This window comes from Crocodylus porosus, unplaced genomic scaffold (assembly GCF_001723895.1).
Source record: "Crocodylus porosus isolate Cpor-Errol unplaced genomic scaffold, CroPor_comp1, whole genome shotgun sequence".
Classification (NCBI taxonomy): domain Eukaryota; kingdom Metazoa; phylum Chordata; order Crocodylia; family Crocodylidae; genus Crocodylus; species Crocodylus porosus.
This window is the reverse complement of record NW_017728916.1, coordinates 6377162-6404022: the sequence shown is the minus strand read 5'-3', so window position 1 is coordinate 6404022 and position 26861 is coordinate 6377162. Positions and strand designations below refer to the sequence as shown.

Here is a 26861-nt window from a genome sequence, read left to right as displayed (position 1 = left end):
GCGTGCTCACCTCACCCCAAATTTTGGTATCATCAGCGAATTTAAACAGGTTGCTTTTCACCCCGTCGTCCAAATTGCTGATAAAGAAATTGAACAGCGCAGGCCCAAGGACCGAGCCCTGGGGGACTCCACTGCCCACTTCTCCCCAGGTCTAATATGACCTGTCCACCACCAACCTCTGAGTGCGTCCCTTCAGCCAATCTACAATCCATCTCACTGTGTAGGCATCAATGCCACAGTCACCTTGTTTTTTAATGAGGATGGGGTGGGAGATGGTGTCAAAGGCCTTGCTGAAGTCCAGAAAGACTATGTCCATGGCGACACCTGCATCTAGTACTTTTGTGACCTGATCATAAAAGGCAGTCAGGTTGGTTTGACATGATCTGCCCCTAATGAAACCGAGCTGGTTGTCCTTGAGCATCATCTCTGAGGCTGGCCCATCGCAATGTGCTCCTTGATGATCTTCTCAAAGAGTTTCCCTAGGATTGAGGTAAGACTGATGGGCCTGGGTCCTCCCTCCTCCCTTTTTTAAAGATGGGGACCACGTTGGCTATCTTCCAATCATCTGGCACCTGGCCTGAGCACCACGAGCGCTCGTAAAGCCGTGCCAAGGGCCCTGCAATAACCCCTGCTAGCTCCCTCAACACCCTGGGGTGGAGAACATCTGGACCCGCTGATTTGAACATGTCCGACCCCTCCTGAAGCTCTCTAACCCGGTCTGCCCCAACCTGAGGTCTGGCGGCGTTCCCCTCGAAGTCCATCTTGCATCACGGCGGGGAAGTCCCGGTCCCTGCCCAAGAAAATGGAGGTGAAGAATTGGTTAAAGAGGTCTGCTTTCTCCTCTGGCGCAACCACCAGGTTTCCCAGAGGATCTTGCAGGGGCCCCACATTTCCCAGTGCTTTCTTCATCCTCCCTATATATTTGAAAAAGGACTTTTTGTTTTCTTTGATTTTGGACACAAGTCCTAGCTCTATGTCTACCTTAGCTTTCCTGACAGCCCCCCTACAGGCCCGAGCAGAGGAGGTATACTCCTTTCGAGAGAGCACCCCCCTTCCACCGGTTGTATGCCACCTTTTTGGCAATCAGGCATTCCCGTAGAGTCTAGCTTGCCCCCGAGAAGGAGGGCAGTAACCCTGCATGCGAGGGACCAAGTGGCCGAAAGAACATGGCAGCCACCCAAAAAGAGGGGGTCTCCCCGCTGCAGTACCCATACTTATGTAGGTAGCTGTTGTGGGCCAATTTGCCCTTGCTGCCACCCTGGCCTTGTCTTCTTCCTTGGAGCTGAGTAGGAAACTCTCCACATCTTGGGTCTCTCCCAGCTCGCCAGTCTCTCTAGGGATCCAGTGGCCTCTATCCGTGTAGAGCTGGCTTTCAGAGTTGAGACAGGATTACGGCATTGCCTAAAGAAGCATGCTTTCTCTGGGTTGGGTGGGTCATGGCAATGACCTTTTTTGTGGGAGCCCTCCTTAGCACTGGGTTCTGAGACCCATCTTCTCTCTAGTGCTGTCGAATTTCACCAAGTGCCTATTCTTGATGGTAGTACAGGGGAGATCAGGTACAAATGTCTGTTCTTACGTGGTAAAAGAATGCTGTCTTGTACAGGAGTTCCTCTACCCTTAGAGCTCTCTTAATTGTTTCAGTCTGTGGGCTGGGAAATCTCAAAGGTCTGTCTCCAGACACAGGTTTGTGGTTCCAGGTATGTGAAGGCCCATTTTAAATAAGGTAGGTTTCAAACTGGGCTGAGGGCATCCCAAGATATCAGCCAAGCTCTGCTGGAAGCCATGACCATGGAGCCATTTGTCCTGGTTGCTCCCCTGTGAGACTCAGCAGGTTCTTGAAAGGGTGAGAACAGCATAGAGCTGTATCCTGCTGACATGAAGTATTAGGTCAATGTATGTACCTTATGTTCTTGGGAAGTCCAGATAAGAAACATTCCTTCCTTTTTCTATCTGCTGTGCTAGTCATCTAGGATTGGAACTTATCAATTTATAATTCTTGAGCCACAGGATACAGAACTAGTATGCAAATAAGTATCCTTGAGCTGAGTGGCTCTCTGAGTGCCCTGCTAGAAGAGTGTTAATTCTCATATACTGTTATCCATATGACTTCCTTATATGGGGCTTTCTGCTGCCCAGGTGGTGCAAGAAAATACTTCTCCCTACTGGGCCCCAGAGACAGGTCTCACTGATTTTCAGCAGCCCAGTTGTATTCTTTCTGCCATCTTCCCAGTGATGGATTACTCTCATGATCAGCATATTTCATTTAATGAATCTGTGGTTCGAGCTGTTTCTCTTGCTTCTGTATCCTACACTTTGTCCTTTCTGTAGCCTTGGGTTTTACCCCGAATGGCCGCCTGTCATAGATGTCTTTCTGAGATGTCAAGGCATCCGTGCCTGTATTCCTGTCAACCTGGGCTCTCAAAAAGTTGTATACATTGTCCCAGTCTTGGGTGTTTTTTGTATGTTTCATAGTTTCATATGTGAAGAAGGATGTGCTCTCATTCCCAAACAAAATGTTGCCTCCTTTTGAGGTTTGTCAAGGCTCAACATGCAAAAACCACCCTGCCAAGAGTGGCTCCTTACCAGTACAACTAAGTGATGTCTTTCATCAAGTTACATTGGAGGCCTTTGTGCATGCACCCCTGGGGGAGGCATGTAGGGCATGTGCCCCCTGGACTGTGCTCAGGGTGAGGGTGGGCTGCCTGCTGTGGCCTCAGGGCCAGAGGCTGCACCAGCCTCTTCTCAGTGACAGGGCTGTACTCAGGGCAGTGCAGGTGGCAGAGCTGGGAAGGATGCTTATGGTGGATTTTGGGGTGGCTCTAGCCCACCCTGTAGCCTTCCCCTCTCCCAGTGCTGCCACCGCCTGCCCTAAGCCCAGCCCTACCCCCCGTTGGGAAGAGGCTGATGCAGTCCTTGGCCCTGAGCCTGCAGCAGGCAGCCTGCCCTTGCCTTATACACAGATCTGGGGGGCACATGCTCCCCCCATATCTCCCCCAGGGGTGAGCGCAATGATGGGGAGCCCCCGCACTGCGTTCCTGGCCGCGTGCATGCATGCAGCATTTTTCAGTAATTATTAGGTACTCCAGCCAAAAAAAGCCAATTGTCAATAATGTTAATTTTCCTTTTATTGGTGCTGATATGATATACAACTGATGTATCTACACCTCTAGTAATGGCTGTATTTTGTATGCACTATATTCAATACAGAAAAAAAAAGTATTCCTTTCTGTATTCTCATCCTAAGTCCAAAAGTCTAATTTCTAAAAGTACTTCATATGCCTCAAATGTATAAATTGTTTATTCCCATCTTCTTCCTGCCGTGCAGCCATTGGGGAAGAAACTGCAGGGTGGAGCCAGCCAGAAGCTGAGATCAGTACAGCATCTGCAGGAATGACTAGCAATGCTCAAACTGCAGTCTGAGTTTTCTCTCTGAAGGCTCCCCTGTGCTAACCAGCTGCTTTCTTCAACTCTTTTTTTCCTTAGTTTCCAGCTCCTTCCTTTCCTTCGACTTTATATCTAATGTATCACCACTGAAACGATTAAAATAGTCAGAAATACATGGAATGTGTTAGCATGACATCTGCTGTATTGCATAGTTAGCTCTGCTTATATGTTCTACCTTTTTTTCCAGGCTGTACCTGTGTTATCTATTTACATTGTAAACTCTTCAGGATAGGCACTTTCTTATTCTGTGTTGTTACAGTGCCTGGCACAGTGAGGCCCCATTCTTAGTATGCTGACTCTGGTAGTAAATCAGCCAGAGTCATGCAAGATAGCCTCTAAGAGACTAACTGGTTCAGTGGCATGATCTTTTGTAGGCAATAGCTTTATCAAATGCCATTTGAAGAGAAACTAGAGGCCACCCTGTGCTACTTCTTTCTGATTATTGCAGGCTAACATGGATTACTGTCTCTGTCTTCAGATCTAGTCATGTACAGGACCAAACCTGTCCAAGGTTTCTGAGACTTTAGGTGCATACAGGGGATAGGCCATGACTGTCCAAAGGAATCAGACTGCATGTTTGCAACTTGGTAGGTGTCTGAAAACCTAGAGGTAACCAAATGTGCTGAGGTAGGCCTGGGGCAGCTCCCAGAGCAGCTTTCACATGACCTGTATCATGGACTGTTGCAAGCTTGTTATCTAAAACTCTATACATATTTTAAGTCACTTCCTCACTCACTGTTTCTTGAAATCAGTTTTGACCTGGCATATGAAACTGATTCTTGCTTTAGTAAATCTGTCCTTGTCCCCTGAGCATGTCCTTCCTTGGGATGCCACTGCTGGGCACAATCCCACAAGAAGGAGCATGCACAGGATGCTTAAAGACCTAGAAGTGCCTTGTCAGGTGTCCTTAGCATGGAGCCTCTGCATGGTCGTACTCCCTACCACATGCCCCAAGTACCTGGAAGGATCAGAGGGGCAGTGGGGGCTATTCTTGCCATGTCTTTGGAGTCTCTGAGGTAGGAGAGAGAACCAGAAAAGCTGTCCACACAGTCTGCAAAGCACTGGCCTTTTGCAAAGCTGTGGAGCATGCAAGCAGTGTTCACCAGCTTCTCTCTGCTCTGCTTTCATCTCACCATTCTGTCTTTGTAAGCCAGGCCTTACCAACCCTGCAGCATCCTTGGCTTTTAAGCATAGGTGGAGAAAAATATAGAGCCAGGAACCCAGGTATCAGGTCCCTTGAATAACATGGTATGCAACAAACCTAATCCTAAAATCTGGAGCACAGTGAAGGGGGGTGGGGGCAGCATATCTTGTCACTTAACTGTATAACTCTATATTTCTCACTACGTCATGGCTGTTTTTTCCCTTAAGTATTTTACGAGTTGCCTTTATCAGTTTTTGTTTTTTGGTGGGTTTTTTTTTAAAGCTGCGCAAGGTTACCTGCCCCATGTCACCTCTCTTTATTGACTGCATTGTTAACTTTTCAAAGAACCCTGTCAGGTTATAAGGGTTATGCTGGTTCAACCCTGTTATATCGTCCTGTATCTCACCTAGATAGTGCCATTGGTTTCCTGTGGTCCTGTATTCACCTTACATTCCTATTCACCTAAGACAGCTGCTGTTCAAGGCTGCACCTCCTGTATCAAGGTCATGGTATGTCTGTCTCCTTTGGAGCCTTTGGCTCAATACTACCTGTTCCTAGGGATCATGTCTCTTTGCTTAGGGGCAAGATGTTGGGGGCTAGAGAAGGAGAGTAGTAGGGCCAGTTTCTCATGAAAAGCGTCTCTGGAGAGCTGAGGGCATGGGGATCTGTGCTTTATTCTGAACGTGGGCGCAGCCCCCAGTTTTCTGTACTAAAAGTAACTGTGAGGGTTCCTGTAGCCACTCTGCCTAGGAGAGGGGAGTAGAGAGTCCTTAGTCCTGCCTTGAAAGAACTTCTGTCTGCCTCAGCCACAGAACTGTTGGAAAGGGTGGAATGAAACCATGGGCAGATGCATGCTGAGCTGCCTGCTAGAGAGTGAGACACAAGAGCCTGCATCAGCAAGAGGAGAAGAGGGGGCAGGGGCGTATTGTCATCTCCCCAGAGAGAGGTGATCTGAGAGGAGCATCAGCCCCACATATTCCTGGTCTCTGTGCAGAGCTCATGCTGACTGCAAAGACTGAAGAGCCATTCACTTAGCCTTATTTTTCATTATGGCATTGGAGGTGGCTGCTATTCCTTTCCCTTCCGGACGGAGTTAGGTCTCCAAAATCCTGATCCAGATTTGCTCCACTTATTAGATATAGAATTGCTGGTGGGGCAGCTTCTTTAAACCAGAAACACTACTGGCTTTGAGAGGAGCTTGATCGAGTTATGAACAGGATTGTATGACGTTGCGAGTGCGCTAGCAGGAGTCCAGGAAACCCCATCCACTCCTGTGCTTTATACACAGTTGCCAGAAGGTTGAGCTGCAACCAGGATGCCATTTCCTACGCTGGTTGTCCCTTGCCTAGGGCCTGCCTTACTAGGCCTCATCTCAGGTCCATCTAAAACAGTGCCTGTCTCCCAACAGCAGCTAACACCAGCTGCCTTAGGGGAGAGCTAAGGACCCTGCGTAAAGGCAGAGGTGGAATCATTTGCACCCATTGGGTTCTTCCTGGCCCCTATTGGAGAGTGTCTTAAGCCCTGAAGCATGATGTACGCCCTGGCAGCATTTATTAGTATTAGGTCTGCTAATTAGTGCTGAACACTTCTTTCCACTTTTCAAATTCTCTTTGAACCCAGCGGACGTGCTGGCCTTAGTGAGTCCCACAGTTTAATCCCATGTGCAAAATTTGCACTCTCAAACCCCATTTCTAAGACAGGCACCCTTTGGAAAATGCCAGCTCTTTAGTTTCACTAATTTTGGGGCTACAGAAAAAAATGGAGCAATTCTTTTGTTGCAGAAAACTCAGGAAGACCATAACAGAGCAGAATGTATTAAGCAGTCTGGATTCCTATTTAAAGTCTCTGGGTTTATCTTGTGAATCGTGTTTATACACCCCACCAGTACTAATATCATGTCCCACCCGAAAGGATTTCAAGGCATCCTGGGATGCTGTGGCACCCTGGTAGAGAATCACTGCTCTTACCTGTTTTGAGTTTGCTGAACATGTTCAGTGTCGTTGAATTGCTCCTTGTGTGACGAGATGAGAGCAGGAGTTCTCCCTGCTTTCTGCAGACATTCGTTATTTGATATATGTCTATATGATCTCTCACCTCTCTTCTTTCTACGTAAACAATCTCAAGCCTTACAGCTTCTCTTCACAAGAGCTTTTTCAGGTTCCTATTCATTCTCCTTGCCCTCTTCTGAACTCCCTCTAATTCTTTAACATCTTTTCTCTGCAGTATCAGAAGGGTGGAAGATTTATCTTTCTTGTGCCCAGGATCCAGTAATAAACACAGAGGGTTTAAGTTCTTGGAACTATGTGGGATGTATGTTCTTGGAACTATGTGGGGAGAAAGGGAGGCATCTTATCCATGTTGGTGGTTGCTGTGAAGTAAAAGGTAGAAGCATAAGTGTGCTGGCAGCTTTTATGCAAGCAGCCAGAAGAGCATGCTTTCCATACGCAACTGGGTAAGGAACAGTAATTGAGTCAAATCAGGAAGGCAAGAAAGGGCATCTTCTAATGCAGAGGATAAGCTGCCGACTGTGATCATACTGATTTCCCATTCCTGAGTATTGTCCAAGTGGAGGAGTACTTCTCTGACCTGTGCAGCCTTGGAACTAAACCAACCTGTATTGGATCTGCTCAAGAAGCGTGTAAGGACCAGTCCCAGCTTTGGTAACACACTTTACAACCTGCAGCTCTCTCTTACTAGACATTGCAAACAGCAGCTCTGGAATCTTTGCTGCTGTTCGTTCAGGAGTGTTTGTGTTCAAGTGAAATTTTACATGATTTCTGTCAAAGGAGAAGATGAGACGGCTAATACAATTATCACACTGATCTCTAACAAGAAAAGGAGTAATTATCCAAGTCAAATATAGTGAAAGGCGAAACTGTAGGAGAAGTGCTGGGCTAGCAGAAGCGAACTGGTGTGCTTTTGCAGCGCACAATTTTGATGGATGCAAAATGGTTTCAGAAAATGCTGTGAATCTCTGGAGACCACAGCTTTGTTCAGAATTTTTTTTAGTTCCTGGTCAACAAGCACAAATGATTGTGTTTCATGAAGAAAAGGAGAAGGAACTGTTTTCTAATGTGATTAAATGAATGGTGTACTCTGACTTCATACAGTTTTCACCTCGGTCAACCCATCTCTCAGAGATTACAAAGAAATAAGAGCCCAGAAAAAGGGCTAGAACAGAGGTCAGAAAACCTTTCAGATGATGAAAGATTAAAAAGGTTAGGACTGATAAGTTTGGGGGGAGACAAGTGAGACTGGATTTGATGAACTATGTACAAATGATAATTTGCGATTTTGGGGGCAGAGTTCACTATGGCATTCCTGTCTACCTCCACTGAGCAAAACAGAAGAATGGAAAGACCATGAAATTAAAGACGACCAGTGTTGAAGTGATGAAAGGAAATCCATTAAAAACACTGCACGGCCTTTAAAATTGCCATTGCCATATGATAGGAACTAACAGCTTAATAGCATTTAAAAAGGTGAAAGGTTTTGAATAAAGAACGTCCATAGATGCATAATTGTCATTGACGGTTTCTTCTGAAACATCAGGTGCTGGCAGCTGTTGCAGACGGGGCCCTGCACTAGGGAGACCACAGGCCCATGTGAGAGTGGCAGTCCCATGGTCTTGGTTTTGCCGTGCTGAGACATGAATCGGTGTGGCACGCTCGACTGTTGTGGACTGGGCTAAACCGGGTGTGCCCAACCCCCAGCGTGGACCAGATCTGGCCACGGGCTGATGTCATCCAACCTACAGGCCTCTCCCAGGCCTGAGAATCTGACAGCAGCGGAGCCAATTGCCACTGCCCTGCTGTCCTGTTTGTTGACTTGGGGAGCCCTGTGGGCAGCTTGCTAGATTGAGCATGCAGGGCCTGATCCGGCCTGCAGACAGGCCCTGCGCCTCTTAGATCCAACTGGTCAGTGGCTTAAAGCATTCCAGGAGGGAGGAAGACTGAAACATTGCTGCTTCTACTGAGTTTAGAACAGCGGTGGGCAAAATGCGGCCCAGGGGCCGGATGCAGCCTGCTAGGCCATTCTATCTCGCCCACGGGAACCCTAAAAAATTTAGAAAATTAATATTGATCTGCCCTGGGCTGCCTGCCATGCAGCCATTGATGGCTTGCCAAAACTCAGTAAGCGGCCCTCTGCCCAAAATAATTGCCCGCCCCTGGTTTAGAACCATCCCCTGTGACCCACAGACCTGAAGTGTGCTTTTCCTCATGGAATGCTTAATTTAATTTTTTGGGCCTTCCTGTAGGCCATTCACTGCTAGAGCTGAGATCCCATACTAGAGGGCCCCCTGATTTCTTCTGCTTTTACCACAGAGTTAGAGAAGGCCAGTTCCCAGCAAGCAGAGATCCACACATGCACACCTTGCTTGCCTTCATAGATGCATTTAAATGTCTGTGCATGATTGAAGGAAAAGCGCCTGCACAGACCTTAGGCCTTCTGAGAGAGCTTGGGCCAGAAAGAAATTACAACTGTGATGTGTCTCAGCTCAGAAATCATCCTGACTACTCACCCACTTCCCACTTTCCCAGCATCAGAAATCCATCTTTGGCCCGCATGGTGATTATGACTTTACCTTCAGCACCTCTGATATCAGCCATGTGACATGACCCAGTTTTGCTCTCTCCTCATGGCTGTGCTGCTTCCTCACGTCACTTTGTAGAAATTCACCTCTTACACTGCCTCCAGAAGAGTTGTGTTTTAATCATATGGAAATTTATCCTCCTTTGAGTGACTTCGTGTTGGAGCCCAAAGCCACCAGAATCAGGATTCTGGCTGTAGCTTGCCCAAAGGCTCAGAGAAACGGAGTATCTTGACTGGTCAGTATTGGAATTAGAAAATCAGAGCTGGGTCACATGACCCAGAGGTGCCCTTAACTGGTCTACGGAGGGCTGGCAAGCTGCTTCACCTGTTCTGCTTTGCCTGCCAACTCATGTTAAAGGAAGCCAGAAGTCTGTTAAACGCTTTCCTAATATTGCTCTTCCAATCTGCGACTTTGGAATCCCTTCTGGGGGTAGTATTTGGCTGCCAGAGGGAAGGAAAGTGGGTCCTGACTAGGGGAGCAAGTATCCACTAGATGCTAAAATGACTAGTCCACAAGCCAGCGCAAGGCTTTTCCCTGAAGTAGGATGTCTCAGGCTGAACTCCTGCATGCACAGGTGTCTTTGTTCTCCATTCCTCAGGGCGGTGAGTAGATTTTTGCACGTTCTGCCATGTTCTTGTCTCTGGTTCCTTTGTGTTATCGTTATCTGCATGCTCCTTTAATTCCGGCCATCAACTCGTCTGGCTCCCACAGGAATTCCCAGTTGGACTGTGTAGAAGCTGGTATACTCTGGGAAGGTAAGGTAATCCAGTCTCCACATCTGCTGATCCTCATTTTGCACTTCCCTTGCTTTTTTGTAAGTGAGCTTTCTTTGATAAGCAAAGGCAGGCAGCCAGAGAGGACCGCTGGGTATGTCCTATGCTGACCCTCATTCACACCAGTGCTTCTGCAGCCTCTGCTCCTTCACTGCACTTGGCAGGGTTCATCAGAGCAGTCCTTCCTGCACGTATCCGCTGATGCACCACTCGCCCTATCTGTTTCTTTTGACAGTATGGTGTTTTTTTTTTTTTTTGCTTCCTTTGCTCTAAGGCGCACACACTAACTCAGGCTTCATATCCTCATGGAGGTTGAGGTGACAGCAGTTGTAGGGCAGCATTCAGCAGGAGCACAAGTCATGAACTAAAGGAGAAGGGTGTAACCCTGAAACATTGAACTCATAGTCAAAGGGGCAGTAAGCTCCACCAGCCATGGGCTCTGTCCACAAGCTTCTGCTTGTACATTAGCCACAGTCTAAATCTCTCCAGCTGGGCTGGGGTTATGGATGTCCCAACGCGCTGGCACGGCCGCAGCCATTGACTTCACTGATTTGTTTTATGATTGAAATATGGCTGAGAGGGATTGAATTACTTAGAGGTAGGTATGAGCCTGGAACAACTTTGCTGCTCCATTAAATGTGTCACTAGAGCAGTGATTCTCAACCAGGATGGTGGGGCATCCAGGGGTGTCTCAAGATGATTTAAAGGGTGCTTCAAGGTGTGAGGAGATAAGTGCATACTCAGGCTCTCCCTGCCTTGCCTGTGCTCTGCTCCCACTGGCTGGCCCCTGTGCAAGGAAGTAATAAGTTAGTTTTTGAAATGGGGTGCTGCTTAATTCACAGAAGTTATGGAGGGGCCTTGAGTCTATCAAGGGGTGCCTCAGATCTAAAGCGGTTGAGAACCACTGCTCTAGAGGGATGCATCACAGTTGGCCCTTTCTTACCTCCCCTTGGTGTGATGCTTTGGGGGAAACTGGCTGCTGGGATATATGGTAGCTAATTTCTTATTCAGGATTGTCAGATTCCTCTAACCCGTTCCTTCCATGTTCCCCTGTACATTGGCTCTGTGGAGAGAGAAGGGGTTTCTTTGAAGGAGCCTGAATGATGGTGGGTAGTCTGGACTGAACAGCTGTAACCTGGAGTCAGACTGGGCATCACAGCAGTCCAGTCTGTATCTTGAAAGTCCCCAAGGTCAGTTGTGCCTGGATGCCGAGTATACAGAAACTGCCACATGAAACTTGCTTCTTCCAAGTTGCGCGAACATGCCCACAGGTTCTCTGAAGTGGGCTGAGGGCATCTTAGCTTGGGCTGTTTAATTAGCCCATTTAAACTGTGCTCCCTTTGTGAAACTTGTAGATTTTACAGATTCCAGCTGCATATAGATACGTTGTTTTCACTGGGCCTAACGTTTGATAAAGTCAAAAGCCTACAGGGACCAAGGGGTCTTTATACAAGTGTTAGAGCAGCAGTATGTATGGAGTCCATGTTTTTGCACCTCTTGCACTGAGTCACAGTAGAAGTTGGTTCAGAACTATATAACTGAGGAAAATCAGAGAGATTCTTTTCTAACAAGATTTAAACCTGCAAACTGTTATTTGTGGTGCTCTAACAGTGTTCTTGCTTCTCAGGGGTGGGTCAGGGCCACGGGAGGGCTCCCCTTCAGGGCATGGAGAAAAACCATTCAGAAAAAAATCTTTCCTGCTGCAGCTGAAGATGCAGCACAGGCGTGGCCTGGAGGAGTGTCACGTGTCCCAGAAGGTCTCAGTCTTGGGAGATGGGGAATGCTGCACAAATCTGTGTAAGCAGAATCCGGGTTTAATGCAGTCTGGTGGAGGACCATCCATCGTGCCCTGACTTGACAGCCCTTCCCAGCCCCCTAGCTGGCACGCTCTTCCACACCCAGAAACCCCAACACCTAGCACTGTCTTCCTGTGCCCCACACCTCAGTGCTTCCACTGTCCCAGTACCACCCCTGATCCTGGCTCACCAGCCTGCTCCAGGGAGGAGCAGTGTTGAACATGCCCTGAGCCCAGCTAAGGTGTTTCTTCCCTTGCCTGCGCTGCTGCTCCAGCCCTAATCCACCATGGACAGAACTGAACAGGACCACTCTATCTCCCATTCCAGATCTTCACACCTGCCCAAGTGTCTCTACTCCTGACCCCAGAAATAGCCGCTTTTGCCCTGTTCCATGTGACCCCGGTCTTGCCTGTCCAGCCCAATTTGCAACCCCACAACCTTTCCCCTAGCCATTACAGCTTCCAGTTCCCTACAGCTTTTCCCAAATCTCTCTGCCCCCAGTGCCCTCCCATCTCGCTGTACACTAGTGTCTTCCCAAACCTTCCTAGCCCTGTGCCACTTACAGGTGCTGACTATTACACCTGTTATGGGGAAGCCTTCGCCTTCTGACTCCAAGGGGACCTAGAACACCAGCTACGGGGAGGGATCTACAGCAGGGTGTTCATGGTGCTCCCTTCTGCTGTCTCAGACCAACCTCTCCATGCTCCATTGAGCTGCCAGTATCTTTGATTTCCAGCCTAGCTCCTGCCCCAGGGCCCAGCGTGGCCCCATTTGCTGTGATGTCCGCAGGAGAAGCCAAGTGCCACCCACTGGTGCAGGCACTGATTCACCTCGCTGCAGGGGCAGCAGGTAAGTGTGGGCCACGGGGACCCGTCTTGGAAGGTGGGGGCGGTTAAGAGAACCACGGGGGGGCTTGTCAGGACTCCCCAGATGGCCAGGGAAGAGCGGGAGCTCCAAGACCAGTGCACGGCCAAGCCCCGGAGAACGGACCATGAGCTGTAGGCAGCAGGGATTGAACCCGACTCCCCAGAGAGGAGGCAGGCCCAGGCTCAAGAGCAGACTGAGCTCCTCAGGTGGGACGGGGGGCGGGGACGACGGGGGCTCCCACACAGGACCTGAGCACTGCGGGGTCTGGGGCCTGGCATGTGGCCAGCACTGAGGGGCTGGGGCCGGGATGTGTTGTGTGAATGGCTGGGATTGGGCAAGTGGCTGGCGCTGAGGGGCCAGGGCTGGGATTTGTCATGTGAGGGGTTGGTATTTTGGGGCTGGGCCCTATGGTGCAAGTGACTGGCACTGAGGGGCTGGGACTGGGCCCTGTGGGATGACTGGCCAGTACAGAGGGGCTGGGATGGGTGGGTTGAGTGGGCAACACTGAGGGGCTGGGACTGGGCACTATGGGTTGAGTGGCTGGCACTGAGGAGCGGTGTTGCCAAGTCTCTCAAAAAAGAAAAGGAGCGCTGCCTTTAAAAACAAGCCCAACCCATTTTGGGGAGGGGTGGGGGTGAGGGTGCTTATCAACCCATGACTCAAAAAATAAAAGCGACTTAAAAAAACAAACTCAGTTCTGCTTATTATAAATGGATTTGGCAACACTGCTGAGGTGCTGGGAGTGCACGGCGAGCACTGAGGGGTGTCTCTCTGCAGGGGGTGTGGCATGCGTGGTGAGTGGGCAGCCTTTTGACACAATCAAGGTGAAGATGCAGACCTTCCCCACCATGTACCGGGGCTTCTTTGACTGCTCGATCAGGACGTACCAGCAGGAGGGGCTCCGTGGGCTGTACCAGGGGACCCTGCCAGCCCTGCTGGCCAATGTGGCAGAGAACGCCGTGCTGTTTGCTTGCTATGGGTTCTGCCAGCAGCTGGTCAGGCAGCTCTTTGGCTTGGGCAGCATGCAGGAGCTGAGGTATGGGTGTCTCCCAGGGCTCTTGGGCGTGGGGTACACCGCAGTCAGGGGTCTGTGGGGTGATGGAACAGGGGCACTCAGGTGCTGGTTGGGATGCCCCCATTTTGGGAGGTTTGTGACTTGGTTACTCCTTTGGTGAGTGGCCTTTTGCAATGGGCAATGTGGGGCCCTGCAATCTCCTCCTCAGTTGGGCGTGATGAAGCCCCATACCTCCTGTAGGGTGGATGCTGCAGGAAGTGAGCTCCTTCCACTATATGTGTGTCCCGTGTCCTCTCATGTCAGTGACCTGCACAGTGCGCTGGCTGGCTCCTTCTCCTCTGTCTTTTCCTCCATGGTCCTGTGCCCCACTGAGCTGGTGAAGTGCCGCATGCAGGCTTTGCATGAGATGAAAGTAACTGGGCGGGCAGCGATATCCTGTCACAGGTACAAGTCCAGCCTCCCCTGGGGAAGTGGGTGGATGTGTTTACAGACAAACAAGAGGGTCTCAGGCCCTTCTGGCTGGGAAAGCAGCAGCCAAGATGCTTCCCCTCTGCTGAATCACAGCGTGCTGAACAAAGGCAGTGCAGACGTGGCCTTTCCAAGGGTGTCTCCTGGCCAGGGCCCTGCAACTAGCTTTCATCCTTCCTGGCCAGGCTGCAAGCACTGTGGGTCTTCATGAGACAATCTAACCCCAGCCTTTCTGGACCCTGAACAGACAGCCTCCTCCTTTCCTGGGCATGCTGTGGTGTACTGTGGCAAGGGTCATGAGTAGCTCCCATGTCGCAGCACAGAGCGCTGGTGCTGCAATTCCCTGGCTCCCTTGTCCTTCAGTCTGTTTTTTGTCCATATTTCCAAGGAATAGATTGGGAGGACCATTTGCATGTCCATGGGAAGGGGACGAGGGGTTTGGTTTGCTTGAAGCACATCCAGTCCGTACTGGGCACCAGACTCATCCAGGGTTCAGAGCTACAGAGTGCCGTGCTGGGCCAGGTCATGCACACAGCTTGGCATTGGTGGCTTCTCTCTCAGATGGCTTGCTCTCGTTCTCTCTTGCAGCTCGACCTGGGCTGTGGTGAAAGCCATCTTTCACTCCGAAGGCCTGCTGGGCTTTTTCCAGGGTCTGACCAGTACATGGCTGCGGGAGGTACCTGGCTACTTCTTCTTCTTTGGCGGCTATGAAGTCAGTAGAAGCTTCTTCACTCAGGCTGGGAAGGTCAAGGAAGATCTGGGTAAACAGCACTGGGGACGGGGGAAATAGGGAGATCTGCCCTCCAGGTGCTCTGCAGGGAATCAGGAGAGTGGAAGGAGCCGGGTCATTCGGTTGCCTTCACAAAGATGTAGTGAGCCAGTGTTAGTCCCAGTCACTGGGATCTCTGTCAAAGGGGTGAGAGGGACAAGAACATGTGTTCAAGCCATCAGCTGCAAATGATGACAGAAGCAGCAGCACCTCGTGGGTTAGGACAAGAACAGCAAGGTTAGGCCAAGCGGAGACCCTGGGTCCCGGAAGGGAATGCCAGATCACTTGGAGGAAGAAAGGACGTGTCTGGAGTGACTATTTTGTGTCACAGTCTTGGGTCCATCCCCCTTCGTTCCTGGGTCTTTATTATTTAGAAGGTCACCCCTTGGCAGCTGACCGGCATTTGGGGCCTTGCTCTAGGAGATGGAAAAATTAATTATGAGTTATTTCTTAGGGCAGACCCTTTTCTTACAAAGAAAGCATGCAGGTTTCTCTGGCCTGAAATCTGAACCTGTTCTCCAGCCAGCTGCCCTATGCTCTAGGAGCTCTGCCTGGGCCCCCTGGGGCCATGCTACGAGCACTCTGCCTCTGGCTTGCACTGTTCCACTGCCCAGTGCCCCAGGGCCTGGCTTTCAGACTAGCTCAGGAAGTCCCTGCTTTTGTTCTCAGTTCGTTCTTGCTTGGGACCTCTCATGCAGCCCTGTGCCTTGGGTGATGGCTTCTCTTGTGTCAGCTACCTCTAACAAGATTAAATTCCCTTACCTTAAAGGAAAGGTTGTTTCTTGTGCAAGAGCTGGGGTGCGACTCCTGGTGACATGGGCCAGTTTCTGGTGGATTTCTTCATCTTCACACTGAGGCCTGTCCCTCTGTTGGGTTTCAGGTCCCATCCCTCTCACAGTGAGTGGCGGGGTTGGGGGCGCCTGTTTCTGGCTGGCTGTTTATCCCATTGACTCGGTGAAGTCGCGGATCCAGGTGCTGTCCATGGCGGGGCGGCAGGATGGCTTCTTGCTCTCCTTACTGCACATTTTGAGGACAGAAGGTGAGTGACCCTGACAGCCACAGTCCCCAAGTCCACTTCCAGGGCTCCTATGTGGGAGTCCCTTTGAGGACAGCTAGGAGGAGGTCTCTAGCGGCCCTGTGGTGGAGTCTCCTGGCTTGGGCCATGGCCAACTCCTTACCAGAAGCTCTGTTTGCCCAGCCTGAGGATGGAGCATTCTTGTGACTGTGACGTTGGTGTTGTAGGTTTTGTGCCTCTTTACTGCGGACTGATGCCCACAGTGATACGTGCAGTCCCTTCCAACGGAGCTCTCTTCCTTGCATATGAAGTCACCAGGAAAAGGCTAATGGAGCTGCTTGACAGGACAGCCTGAAATTGGAGGTCAAAGCCTTACCCCAGGAGGGGCATCAGGACAACTGTATATGAGACTTGTCTTGAGCTGACAAGGCCAAATCCATGTGTGAAGTTTCTCAGGGTGCTGGGTGGGGACAGACAGCTGCGACTATCATCAGAAGAGCCATGTGACCTGCTCAGCCATTTCAGTGCGGCAGCGATTGGGCTCACCCCTAGACAGCGCAGCCATGCACCCTTTGACCTAGGCTGCTGCTTTCTCTAAGGCATGTGCTGTTCAGTCTGTTGAGAACAAGGCTACTGTGTTCAACTGTGCTCTGGAGTGAGAGAACTGCAATGCTCCTGCTGGCTTCAGCAGCTCGTGCAAAATGTTTTTCCTTGTGTAAATAACAAAGCTAATCTTCCTGAGTGTTCGTGGGAATTCAATAAAATCTCAGCTTGGAGAGGGCTTCTGTGTTTTTCCAGGGGCTGATGGGACCCTGAGAATAGGCAGTCTCCAGAGGACAGGGGACCTGGCAGTGCAGCCTGGAGAGTATTTGGAGCTGAGCCTGGCCTGATTGCTCTCTTGGTGATGCTGTGGAAGGGCCCAGTGATGTCCATGGAATATGCTCTGTGCTGGATCTTGTGGAACCCTGTACAAAAAGGTTATGAATACCCAGATATGTGCTATTTATCTGCTGATGTCTGTGTAGCCCACAGTCACCCTTTCTCACTGGACCAGCCATACCTGGTCAGCTGCTCCAAGAATGTGGTAGGCACTCTCCAGAATGTCTTCTCCACCGCTCTTCTGCAACCTGTGCTTTCTTCTGTAATGTCTAGACCTTCTCTGGGTCCTAGACAAAAAATTCCATGTGCTGGGGAGATGAGAAACAGGGTCATTTACTGGGAATGTGCTTTTACCTATGAGTAGATGCTTTAGTTGAGTGATTCTCAGCCAGGGTGCTGTGGCACCCTCGGGTGTCCTGAGATCCCTTCAAGGGTGTTGTGGAGTGCTAGCATTGTTAGGTGTGCAAACATGATCTGCAAGATAATTCTGGAGATTCCAGATCTGAATCCATAGCGATTAGAAACAGCACAGCCAGGTTCAGCAAGGGACTTGACAGATTCATGCATGATCAATCTATTATTGGCTATTTAGCAAAACAGGTGGAGATGTTTCCTTTGGCTTCTCTCATCCAATAATTGTGGATGCCAGGGAGACATCACTCTAGATCTGTCCAGTTCAATGCTCTTTCTCTAGTATCTAGTCCTGCCACTGCTGGAGACAGGATACTGGGCTAGATGCACCATTGGTCTGAGCCAGTCTGGCACTGCTGACATTCTTGTGTAAAAACATTGTGTCCTGTTGTGGTCTCTCAGAGTTCTTTCTGACAGAATTATTGCTGTTTTTTTTCAATAGTTGAAAAATAAGTGAAAACTAAGAGATGGCATTTTTGAGGGTGTCTGGAGTCTAACAAAGGGGTGCCTTGCGTCTACAGAGGTTGAGAACCACTGCATTAGTTTATTGTCTCAGAAACCAGCCCCTCCCTGTCGTGGTGAGGAATTAGAGAAAGATGCAATTAGAAAATGTAAATGTAAATGTGGGTGCTACCCAAGCACCAGCATCTGAAGTAGGCCTGTGGGTGGGTCCTTTGTGAGTCTGTCCGGTTAGTTAGTAGGGGTGTTCTCTATACAGCATCCTGTGCTGCAGTGTGCATCTCTGGACACCAGCCCCTTTGTATGGTTGGTATTCAGAGGTGGCCGGCCAGATTCCTCCGTAGACTCACAGCTATACTTTCAGGCAAAGATCTTTCAAGCAGATGGTGAGGCAGGAGTGAAAGCCCACTTAATTTTGCAGATTTCTGGGCAGGTGGTTGCTGGAGCAGCCATGTTGCTGTAAGCAGAGTGAACAGCCTGGAATCGTTGCATGCAGCAAGGAAAGCTTGGAAGGCATCCTGCTGAGCATGGTTTCACTGCAGGCTCCTGGCTGAAGTTTGTGCCTTGCATGGAGGCACAGAAGTCAGGTGATAAATTTGGCCGCCTCCTCGGTTGGTGGTGTTCCTTTCCCCTTCTGTTGCTGCTCTGCCTCTTTGCTTTCTGGTTGGGGAGGCAGAACAGAAATGCCTGCTTAGAGTGACAGACAGGTTGAGCCAGCTGCTGAGCCTGCATGCCCATCTTTGGGCTGCTCTCTGGTTGCCAAAGACCCCCCACCTCCCAGGGCTGCCTCTAAAGATAGACAAATCCCCTTTCTCCTCCCCCTCTCTCTGCTTTGCTGGAAGCTTCGCCACAGATGCTGGGTGGTGAACAATCAGTTTCAGTTAATTGCTGCTGGAGGCGGGGATGTGATTTGCAGTCATTTCAGCCACTGGGCAGGAGTTGAGATCCTTGTGTGTGACCCACAGAAATGGCTTTGCTGTGTTACAATAAGGGCTGTGGGCAAAGGTTTGACCTGGATAAGAACTCCCAGGGTAAGTGGATTTGTTTTGCAGGCATTAGGCAAGCTGAGATTTATGCCCTTTTCCCTCTGCTTGTTCTGGAGGTCCCTTTGCCTTGTACCAGGTAACGGAAACTAAACCATTGGGGTTTCTGGAACTTGGTGAGCTGGGTCCCTGCTGATGTCAGGTCAGCTGCCTGTGGCGAAACAGCCGTTTCCAACTGTAGAATGGGATTTGCATTCTGAGCTGTGGCCGTCTAAGCCCCACCACTGAACTGCATGTGGAGAGAAGCCTGATGTTAATCGCAGGGTGCCATTATGGTAACCTGGGGTTCTTGGACAGACCATAAATGACCTGCCCCCACTCCCAGCTATCTCTGGAAGCATTTTCCCAGGCCACTACTACTCTGGTGCATTTTCCAGGGCCAGGTCCCCTTTTGACCAGGGGGGGTCTCTGTTGTGTGCATCTGTGGGCTAGATGTGGTTGGTGGATGCCAGGTAGGTTCTCTCCCATAGACCAGTCCTTTCCAGCCTGGACTGGTTTTCCTGAGGCCTCGAGCAATCCCTTTGGTCCCTGGGGCTGGAGGGAAGGAAAGCCAGGGGTGTCTGCAGGAGCAGTGACTGCTCAGGAGGACCTTCCTGTTAGGGCCAAAATGTAGACATGAGAAAGAGGAACACCAGTCCCCAAATCCGCCTGCCTGGACCAACAGGTCAAGGGAAGCAGCAGAGGGAGCAAGTGATGCACTGTGGAATCTGATAGTCCAATGCTAGGGAAACAAGCATCTTGCTGGGCTGGTATGGGCTTCAAGACAAGTGGAGCACCTGTGGGGCAGTTCCCAGGTGTTTGGACCTGGCAGGAGGCACTGGGGGAGCTGGGCAGGAGCACTGGGATTTCTGGGCCTTGCTAGGATTCCTTGTGAAATGCTGACTGCTTTGTCTCTGCTCATAGGTTCCTGTGTGTACCACCCAGGCGTCCCCATATTCCACGATGCCCTGAAGGTGAGCGAGGCAGTTGAGGCGGCTGCTGGCCTGAGTTGTGTGTGCTGGGAACACCTCATGGGGCACAGGTCCGAGGAAGGGGCTGCTGGGCATGCAGTGGGTGTTCTTGCACACAATTTGGAGCCCCCTGGGACATTCAACACCTGATCCTGTGTGCGTTCCCCTTGTGCGTAGGGCTGGTCTTGTTGCAAGAAAAGAACCACCGACTTTTCAGAATTCCTTTCCATTAAGGTATGTGACATCCCCCTGTCTGGCTTAGACAGCTGATGTGTCTGTCCACAGAAACAAAACCCCCAAATCCTCTGTCTGCTTGAGCCCAGCCCTGCCTGCCCAGCTTCCCCAGTTGCAGGAGCGTCAAACTCAGTTCCATTGGACAGTTACATTCGCTGCTTTTCAGATGCCTGTGGGCCACAGCTGGGATTTCATGTGGGCAGCCCCAGCAGCATCATGGGAAGAAGCCCTGCTACAGTGGCCAGAGCTCTGGCTGCAGTGGCAGGCTTCCCACAGTGGCAGTCAATAGCTCTATGAGAGTTACCGTGAGCAGCTCCAACAGCACCAGGGGCTGACGCCCTGCCACCATGACGAGCAGCAGAAAAGTCCATGGGCCAGATGACCCTGCCTCTCAGACTGGATCCAGCTCATGGGCCCTATGTCTAACTCCCCTTCCCTATTCCAGGCCAGTCCAGCTGGATAAATAGGGAGTCACTGCAGGATGGCACTACCTGTCCTCCACCCCAGGACCTCTGTAAGCACCTGGTGCTGTGGAGCTGCTGGTACCAAGCTCATCTGACAGGATGAGAGGCCCCAAGCTGTGAGGGCATCTGTCATATGACTTGACTGCAGCAGCAGGGTGCAAGTCTCTGCTGTTTGTAGCCACTGCCCATCGAAAGATCAGGGACAGAATTAGTAAGATGCATGTCCTGGCTACTGGGCGCGGGGGGCTTCAGGAGCAGCCTGGCCACAAGCTTCAGGGTGAAGGGGTCAAAAGTTGCATCAGGCTTTTCTCTGTCGCTTCCCTTCAGGGCTGTACCAAGGGCTGTCACAGCAGTGAGAAGCCTCCTGAGCCCTTCAGCCAAGTGGGGACATCTGACAAGCTGGTGGCCAAGCTAGGCAGGGAACTCATTGTCCAAGGACCAAAGTCAGCAGAGAAGATGCAGCGGGAAAGGCCCAGGTGAACCGGTTGGCTCCTTGCCCAAGAAGGTTTGCAGGGAGCATTTGCCCCTGCTACCTCTGGGCAGGGACGGGCACAGCTGGCCTCAGCATGGCATTAAAAACAGCCTCTTTATGCTGAATTTCTTTTGCAGCTCTGATGAGCTGAGACAGCAGCTGCCACTTAAAGTGTCCAGGTCTCTGGAGCAGGTGTTGGAGAAACTGAATCTGACCTCTGAAGACCAGCCCCCAAAGGGGGGCTTCTCATGCCAGGGTGAGAAGGTGGAACTGGGTCTGACAAGGTGCCGTGGGGCTGTGCATTGCAGGAAGCACAGAGGACCCGCGACTCTCAGGCTGTATGTGCCATGCATACAGCCTCCAGGCTAGTGGGGAGGTGGGAGAGGGATGTGAGCAGGGATGCAGGGCAAGGGCAGTGGTGTGAGCTCCTAGGAACAGCAGCTACAGCTAGGGGCAGTGGGCAGAGGTCTGGGATGATTGTCTTGAGCCTGGGGAGTGAAGATCTCTACTGTGTATGTTGACTGCAGCAGAGGCTGTCCCAGAGGTGAGAACTGGAGCCCCTTGCCAGAACCCCGGCTGCAAGGTGGTGAGTTGGCCATGTGACGTTCTGTGCCTGGTCAGTGCATTTGGGGTGCCAGGGTGTCTTTCCAGAGGAAGTCAGTGTCATTGTCTGTGTGGAACTGACAGCATACAGAGGGCAGCAACTTGCCCAGCATTGCAGAGGGAAGTTGAGAGCCTAGGTCTTCAGAGTCCATTCCTGTGCTCTGTCCACTAGGCCATGTTCAAACATCCCTCTGAGTCCCTGCTACTCAGCAGCTACTAAAAAAGCATCCAGGAAAGTGTCTGGACACTTATCTCAGCCCCAGCCCCATCACAGACCATGGAGCTTCTGTCAGTTGACTTTCCCTGGGAGGGAGTGGGGAAGGGACAGCCTACTACAGCCTCTGAGCAGTGCTAGCCTCAATTGTGCACTTACTTATCTTCTGTGTTCTGCTGCAAGCTCTGCTGACCCATCTCTGCTGCTTGCCCTGCAGATGTACCGGGGGCCAGAGAGTGACAAGGAGGCTTGTACTTTCCACCCAGGAGTTCCTGTCTTCCATGAGGGGTAAGCAGTGTTCTTCTGAGTCTGTTTCTTAGACTGATATGAAGCCCTGAGCTACCCTGGAGGCGGATGCATGCATTGAACTTCTCTTGCAAGGAGGGTCCTTCAGGCAAGCAGGAGCTTGCTCTGCAGGGCCCTTCCAGCTGTACCTCCTCTGATGCCAGGGCAGGCCCTGTTGGTTGTCATCATGGCCTGGCTCATTTCACACAAATGGCTTGCAGGTGACCAGGCACCTTGCTGGAGCTCAGTGGGTCAGCTTGGAGATACAAACCCCAGGGATGGTGGCTGAGCTGCTCACGTCTTCCAGCCCCACCTGTTTATAACCCTGAAGCTCTAGAGGTTCCCTCTGCCCTGGAGTCCTTTGTCCCCTGGGCAGTCCTGGGTCAGTCCCTCCCTGGGTCACTCCCTAGGATGAAGTACTGGAGTTGCTGTGGAATTAAAACTACAGACTTCAGTGCATTTCTGGAGCAGCGGGGCTGCAGCACTGGGATGCATGCCTGGACAAACAAACAGGTAAGCGGGGCTCCTGAAAGTGCACAAGCCAAGGCTCACATGATGCTGAGCGTGTGACAAGGCATTCTGAATTGTCTGCTCAGTGCAGGGCCAGTGAGGTCTTGAGGTGCTCGCAGGCAGCAAGTGCACGTGGGCCGTAGCTGAGGCCATTCCCAGTGTGCCCCTGTGCGCACGCACTCAGCCTCCTATTCCACAATCAAGCAGCACAGGCTGAAGCACCACTGTTTCAGGAAGCAGCTTGTACCTGTCTCTAGGAAGTGAGAATTGGCCCCTGGCCCCTGGTGCACAACATACAGGCCCTGGTGTGCTGGTGGCTTGCGTCAGTAACCAACTTTTCTCCTCACCAGGACAAGAAGCTGGTGTCTTGTCGACAGGACTGGCATCAGACCAGCAGCCAAGTGGTGGTGACCGTTTATGCCAAGAACCCTCTTCCAGCACTCAGCTTTGTGAAGGCCAATCGCACGGTGGTAGGTGGAGTCCCAGACAAACTGGCTGGGACGTACAGAACACTTAACCAGCTGCCTGCTCCCCCATGCTCGCAGCCACAGGCAAGGCGTGCAAGGCTGGCACAGCCAGGCATCTTTGGTGCCATCCAGACGCTCCATGCTGCAGTAACATCCTGGAGCAGTGGCTTGCATGCTGCCCAGATTTCTGGGCTGATGCCCATGGAAAGACAAGATAGTGGCTCCTCTGCCTCAGTCCATCTGACTTCTTTACTTGCTCCCCAGAGACCTGCCATTGGCCCTGGTGTTTGTGGGGTAATCCTGCTATAGACAATACCCCATTTCTTAGGAAAGGGGCAAGATGGCATGCCCAGCTACCTGTGCTGAGGCCGTTGGCTGTCTCAGGCAACAGCTATCATAGGACGTGACTGCCCTGACGGAGGAGGATCTGGGTTCTGCAGGGTTGCCTGAAAGGGGCTTGGCTGATTTCTCTAGCTTGCATTCTCCTGGGGTCTGTTGTGCAGAGTCCCAGCCCCAAGGGCAGCTCCATCACTGTTTCCCTTTGCAGCCAGGCTTGTTAGGGCTGTAGGCAAGGGGTGCTATGCAGAAGCCTACTGCTCTCAGTTGGCCAAGGCAACTGAAATTTGTGTCTGCCTCTGACAGAGTTATGGAAAGGCAGTGAATGTGCTAACTGCATTGTCTTGAGTTAGACACCCGCACTAAGGGATATTCAAGGCTTCTGGTAGTCACAGGCTGGCGAGACAAGGAGCTGAAGACATGTGGCTCTGGTTAACACTGCGTCTAGTTAAGTGCTTTGATTGGCTACTATTAATGGGATGAGGCTGCCACTTCTTGGACATTATCTAGGGTCACTGAAGGAACAAGCCTGAACACTGAAAGCTGCCACTGTTCCCAGGGATCCACTGTGGCACCATTGGGCCTTCACCATCTTGAGAAACATCCTGACCAGACAGAGCCAGAGGAAGGGGCATGGCTGTCCCTACCAATTGCAGCTAGCCTCTTGCTGTTCTTTTCTTTCCATTCTCTCTCTCTGGGCTGCTTTGTCTTAGTGTTGCTATCCAACTGCCAGCCCATGGGCCACACCTGGCTTGTGAGGGGTTATGTTGTAGCCCCACAGACCCTGCCCAGCCACCATTCCCCACATCAGTAGCCAGTCTCTGGGCTCCCCATCTCTCCTCTGGCTTTTGTTGCCTGCTTCTGCCCTAGGGGGTGAGGCAATGCAGCATGGCACAGCCCAGGTTGCTGAGGGTGATTCAGGGCCTACATAGGTGTGGGGGATGGGGTGGCAGCCAGGTGGCATGCAGCTCAGGGGGCCCATTGCTTGCCTCGGTGTGGCTGGTGGGGTGCAGACTGGGGCATTCAGCTACTGTCCTAGAAGCTGGAGTCCTAGTTTTAGAGGAAAGAGGGTCAGAATCTAGCAGCCATAGCACCTCACCTCCTCAGCTATGCTCTTGCTCTCCTCAGTGCCCTCCAGAAGACTGGAAAGTAAAGCAGTGACAGTTTTAGCAGCATCTTCCCTTGCATTATGCTCTAGAATGTCTCATCACCCTGACGGAAGCCTTGGCTCTTGGTATCAGCAGGTTGCTGCCAGGGGCAGATCTGCACTACCCTGCATCATGTGCTGGGTTACAGGTGCCTGGCATGGCCTCAGGAGGGCTGCAGGATGCATGCTCCACACCGTCTCCTGGTTGCACCTGTTACCCAACAAAGGCAATGTATGGGTGGGATTTGGCACTGCAAAGAATGTTGGCCCCAGCCACCCCAGTACAGCTAGTTGCCCTGAAACTCCATGAAGGCTGGAGGTGTGGGCAGTGTGGTTGGCATCTGCATGGGCAGTGCCTGGTCCTCCGGCGCTTTCCCCATCCTACAACTCAGCGATGTCCACACCAGGTGCCTACCTCTGTTCCTGATTTGCTGACTCAAGTTGCCACTCCCCCACCATGAAGATAAGTAATAGTAAAGTGTAGTGAGCAGGCAGAGAGGGGAGACTGGGCACCCTTTGTCACCCTCTTAAGTGCAGGAACAAGGAGGGGGCTGTTATGGGCGTTAGCAGTCATTTTACCTATGTTCTTATTCCCTCACAAATGCCCCCATGGACTTCAGATTGCCAGGCTGCAAGCCCCTCCCTTGCAACCCACAAATACAAGGCAGCGAGCAGCTTAAGTTATTCCACATCCATCCATCAGTGTTTCATTCCTTGGCTTCTCCTCTTGGCTTCCCTTCCCTGCTTTTGCAGACTGCATGCAGGGTCTTGCTTGTGAGGTTGGGTGGGGACAGATTTTATACCTAGAAACCGTCAGTGTGTGAGGGCCATTATGGGGAGTTGTGAAATGGGGGCCCAGACTGTGCTGTCCCTGCAGCTAAGTCTGAGAGACACCCCCCTGGTGTGTGTGTTCTTGCTTGCTCTTCTCTTTCAGCTTGAGGTCCGTATCACCTTCGAAGGGAACAGGGTTTTCCAGGCAGAGCTGGATCTCTGGGGGGTAAGGCTCCTGCAGATCAGATCTCAGTACTCCAGCAGACTGCATCTAGGCTGGGGCCAGAGAAACAGCTGGTCCCCCAGCAGAGCAGAGCACATGCATAAGCTCTCACAGGGCTTGGACTGAGCTGAAACCCCCAGGGAAAGTCGCTTGTGCCCAGGGCCTGAGCTCAGCCCCGTTCCCTGCCTGCCTTATTCCACTTGGATGCAGATGTTAGTTTTGCTGCACGGGAGGCTGAGGCCACGCAGTCTCCGTGTCACTACCCTACCGCTTTTCTCTTTTGTCCCTTTCCCCTGTGCTGCGTCCCAGCTACACTGACACCATGCTCATGACAGCCAGAGTTTCCAAGGGTTGTGTTGGATGGGTAGTTGCTAGCTAGCAGGCAGGGAGTTGGGCATCATTCCTGTTTCACACGCAGGGAAGTGATGGCCTGAGGCTGTGATCAGACCTGCACCAGGCTGCGTGGAAAGTCCAGGATAGCCAAGGGTAGGAAGCAGTGCTCCACCATGCCTCCCTGTTCTTCTGACAGGCAGCCTGAGCTCCCTCTTCTGTGGTACCAATCTGCCGTGTTGCTGCGCCATCCTAAGCAGGCAGCGCCCTCCACCCCATAGCCACTTCTGCCACCTTTGTCCCATCCTCCTCCTGCAGCATCTCCTCCAGGCACTTTTTAAAAAAGCAAATGTTTTTACTGCTGGTTTTGCAAGGCCCTTTGAAGGAAGAGACCCTTCCCTGCACAGGTGATGGCTGCTGAGCACATGCCAGGCAGTGACCAGCCTCCCCCTGCTCTCCCTAGGTCATTGAGGTGGAGAAGAGCTTTGTCAACATGGTGCCCACCAAGGTAGAGATCACTCTGAGCAAGGCCAGCCCCATGCCATGGGGCAAACTGGAGCATCCCCACAACAGGTCCCAGGTTGGAGGGGAGCAGCCTGAGAAACATGCAGTGGAAGCAGAAGCACCGCAAGGAGCTCACTGGGAAGACTCCGATGACACCTTGAGCTGGTCTGAGGAGGAAGATGAGGAGGGGGTGGAAGGAGCAGCAAGCAAATGAGGCTTGGGTTGCTTCTCCTTAGGAGGGATTGGGCCAGCTCCTTCCTAGGATGAGTGGGGAGCCCAGCTCCATCTCCAGAGGATCTGACAGCTTCCTGAAGATGCAGGCCCAGCTCTGAATGTCTATCTGCTTGTGGGGGGAGCTTGGGCTTCGCTTTCTTTCATCCCTCTGGCCCCTGCTGGGCTTTCAGCACAGGCAAGATGAACGGGAGGAGCAGGCAAGGAACCTGCCTCGGACAAACTACCCCAGGTCCTGCCCTCCCTGCGTGACTCTGCCTGATCCCTTGTGCTGAGAGGCAGGATTAGACCCGGAGCCCAGCTGCATTGTCCAGCGCCGATTTCCCACTGGAAAGCGCAGCTTGTGGCTCTGGTACCTGTTCCCAGCCTGTCATCTCCTCCCCCCCTGTGCTACAGCTCTGGACCTGGCGCGCAGGGACTGGCTCTTCCACCTCCCGGGGCAG

General features: G+C 51.7%; 2 protein-coding genes and 1 long non-coding RNA gene across 3 annotated transcripts in view; 2 read left to right on the top strand and 1 right to left on the bottom strand.

The window, feature by feature from the left end:
* LOC109310960 (mitochondrial ornithine transporter 1-like) overlaps positions 1-16666 on the top strand; it is a 19071-nt gene extending 2405 nt beyond the window's left edge. The window contains exons 2-7 of the mRNA XM_019536347.1: positions 12488-12600; positions 13396-13654; positions 13937-14077; positions 14690-14862; positions 15751-15909; positions 16113-16666. Coding sequence (XP_019391892.1) covers positions 12531-12600; positions 13396-13654; positions 13937-14077; positions 14690-14862; positions 15751-15909; positions 16113-16240 — 930 coding nt within the window. The 5' untranslated portion in view covers positions 12488-12530 and the 3' untranslated portion in view covers positions 16241-16666. The remainder of the gene's footprint in view (positions 1-12487; positions 12601-13395; positions 13655-13936; positions 14078-14689; positions 14863-15750; positions 15910-16112) is intronic.
* Positions 1-19574, bottom strand: part of LOC109310962 — a 23024-nt gene extending 3450 nt beyond the window's left edge. Inside the window, exons 1-2 of the long non-coding RNA XR_002101353.1 lie at positions 19454-19574; positions 546-550 (exon numbers count right to left, since the gene is read on the bottom strand). This is a non-coding gene — a long non-coding RNA (uncharacterized LOC109310962). The remainder of the gene's footprint in view (positions 1-545; positions 551-19453) is intronic.
* Positions 17394-26861, top strand: ITGB1BP2 (integrin subunit beta 1 binding protein 2). Its single transcript, XM_019536346.1, has 11 exons — positions 17394-18665; positions 19581-19630; positions 19805-19861; positions 20653-20801; positions 20935-21053; positions 21325-21383; positions 21832-21902; positions 22310-22412; positions 22760-22879; positions 25294-25356; positions 26147-26861. Exons 1-11 carry the CDS (start codon positions 18602-18604, stop codon positions 26399-26401), a joined length of 1110 nt encoding a protein of 369 aa, XP_019391891.1. The 5' UTR covers positions 17394-18601; the 3' UTR covers positions 26402-26861.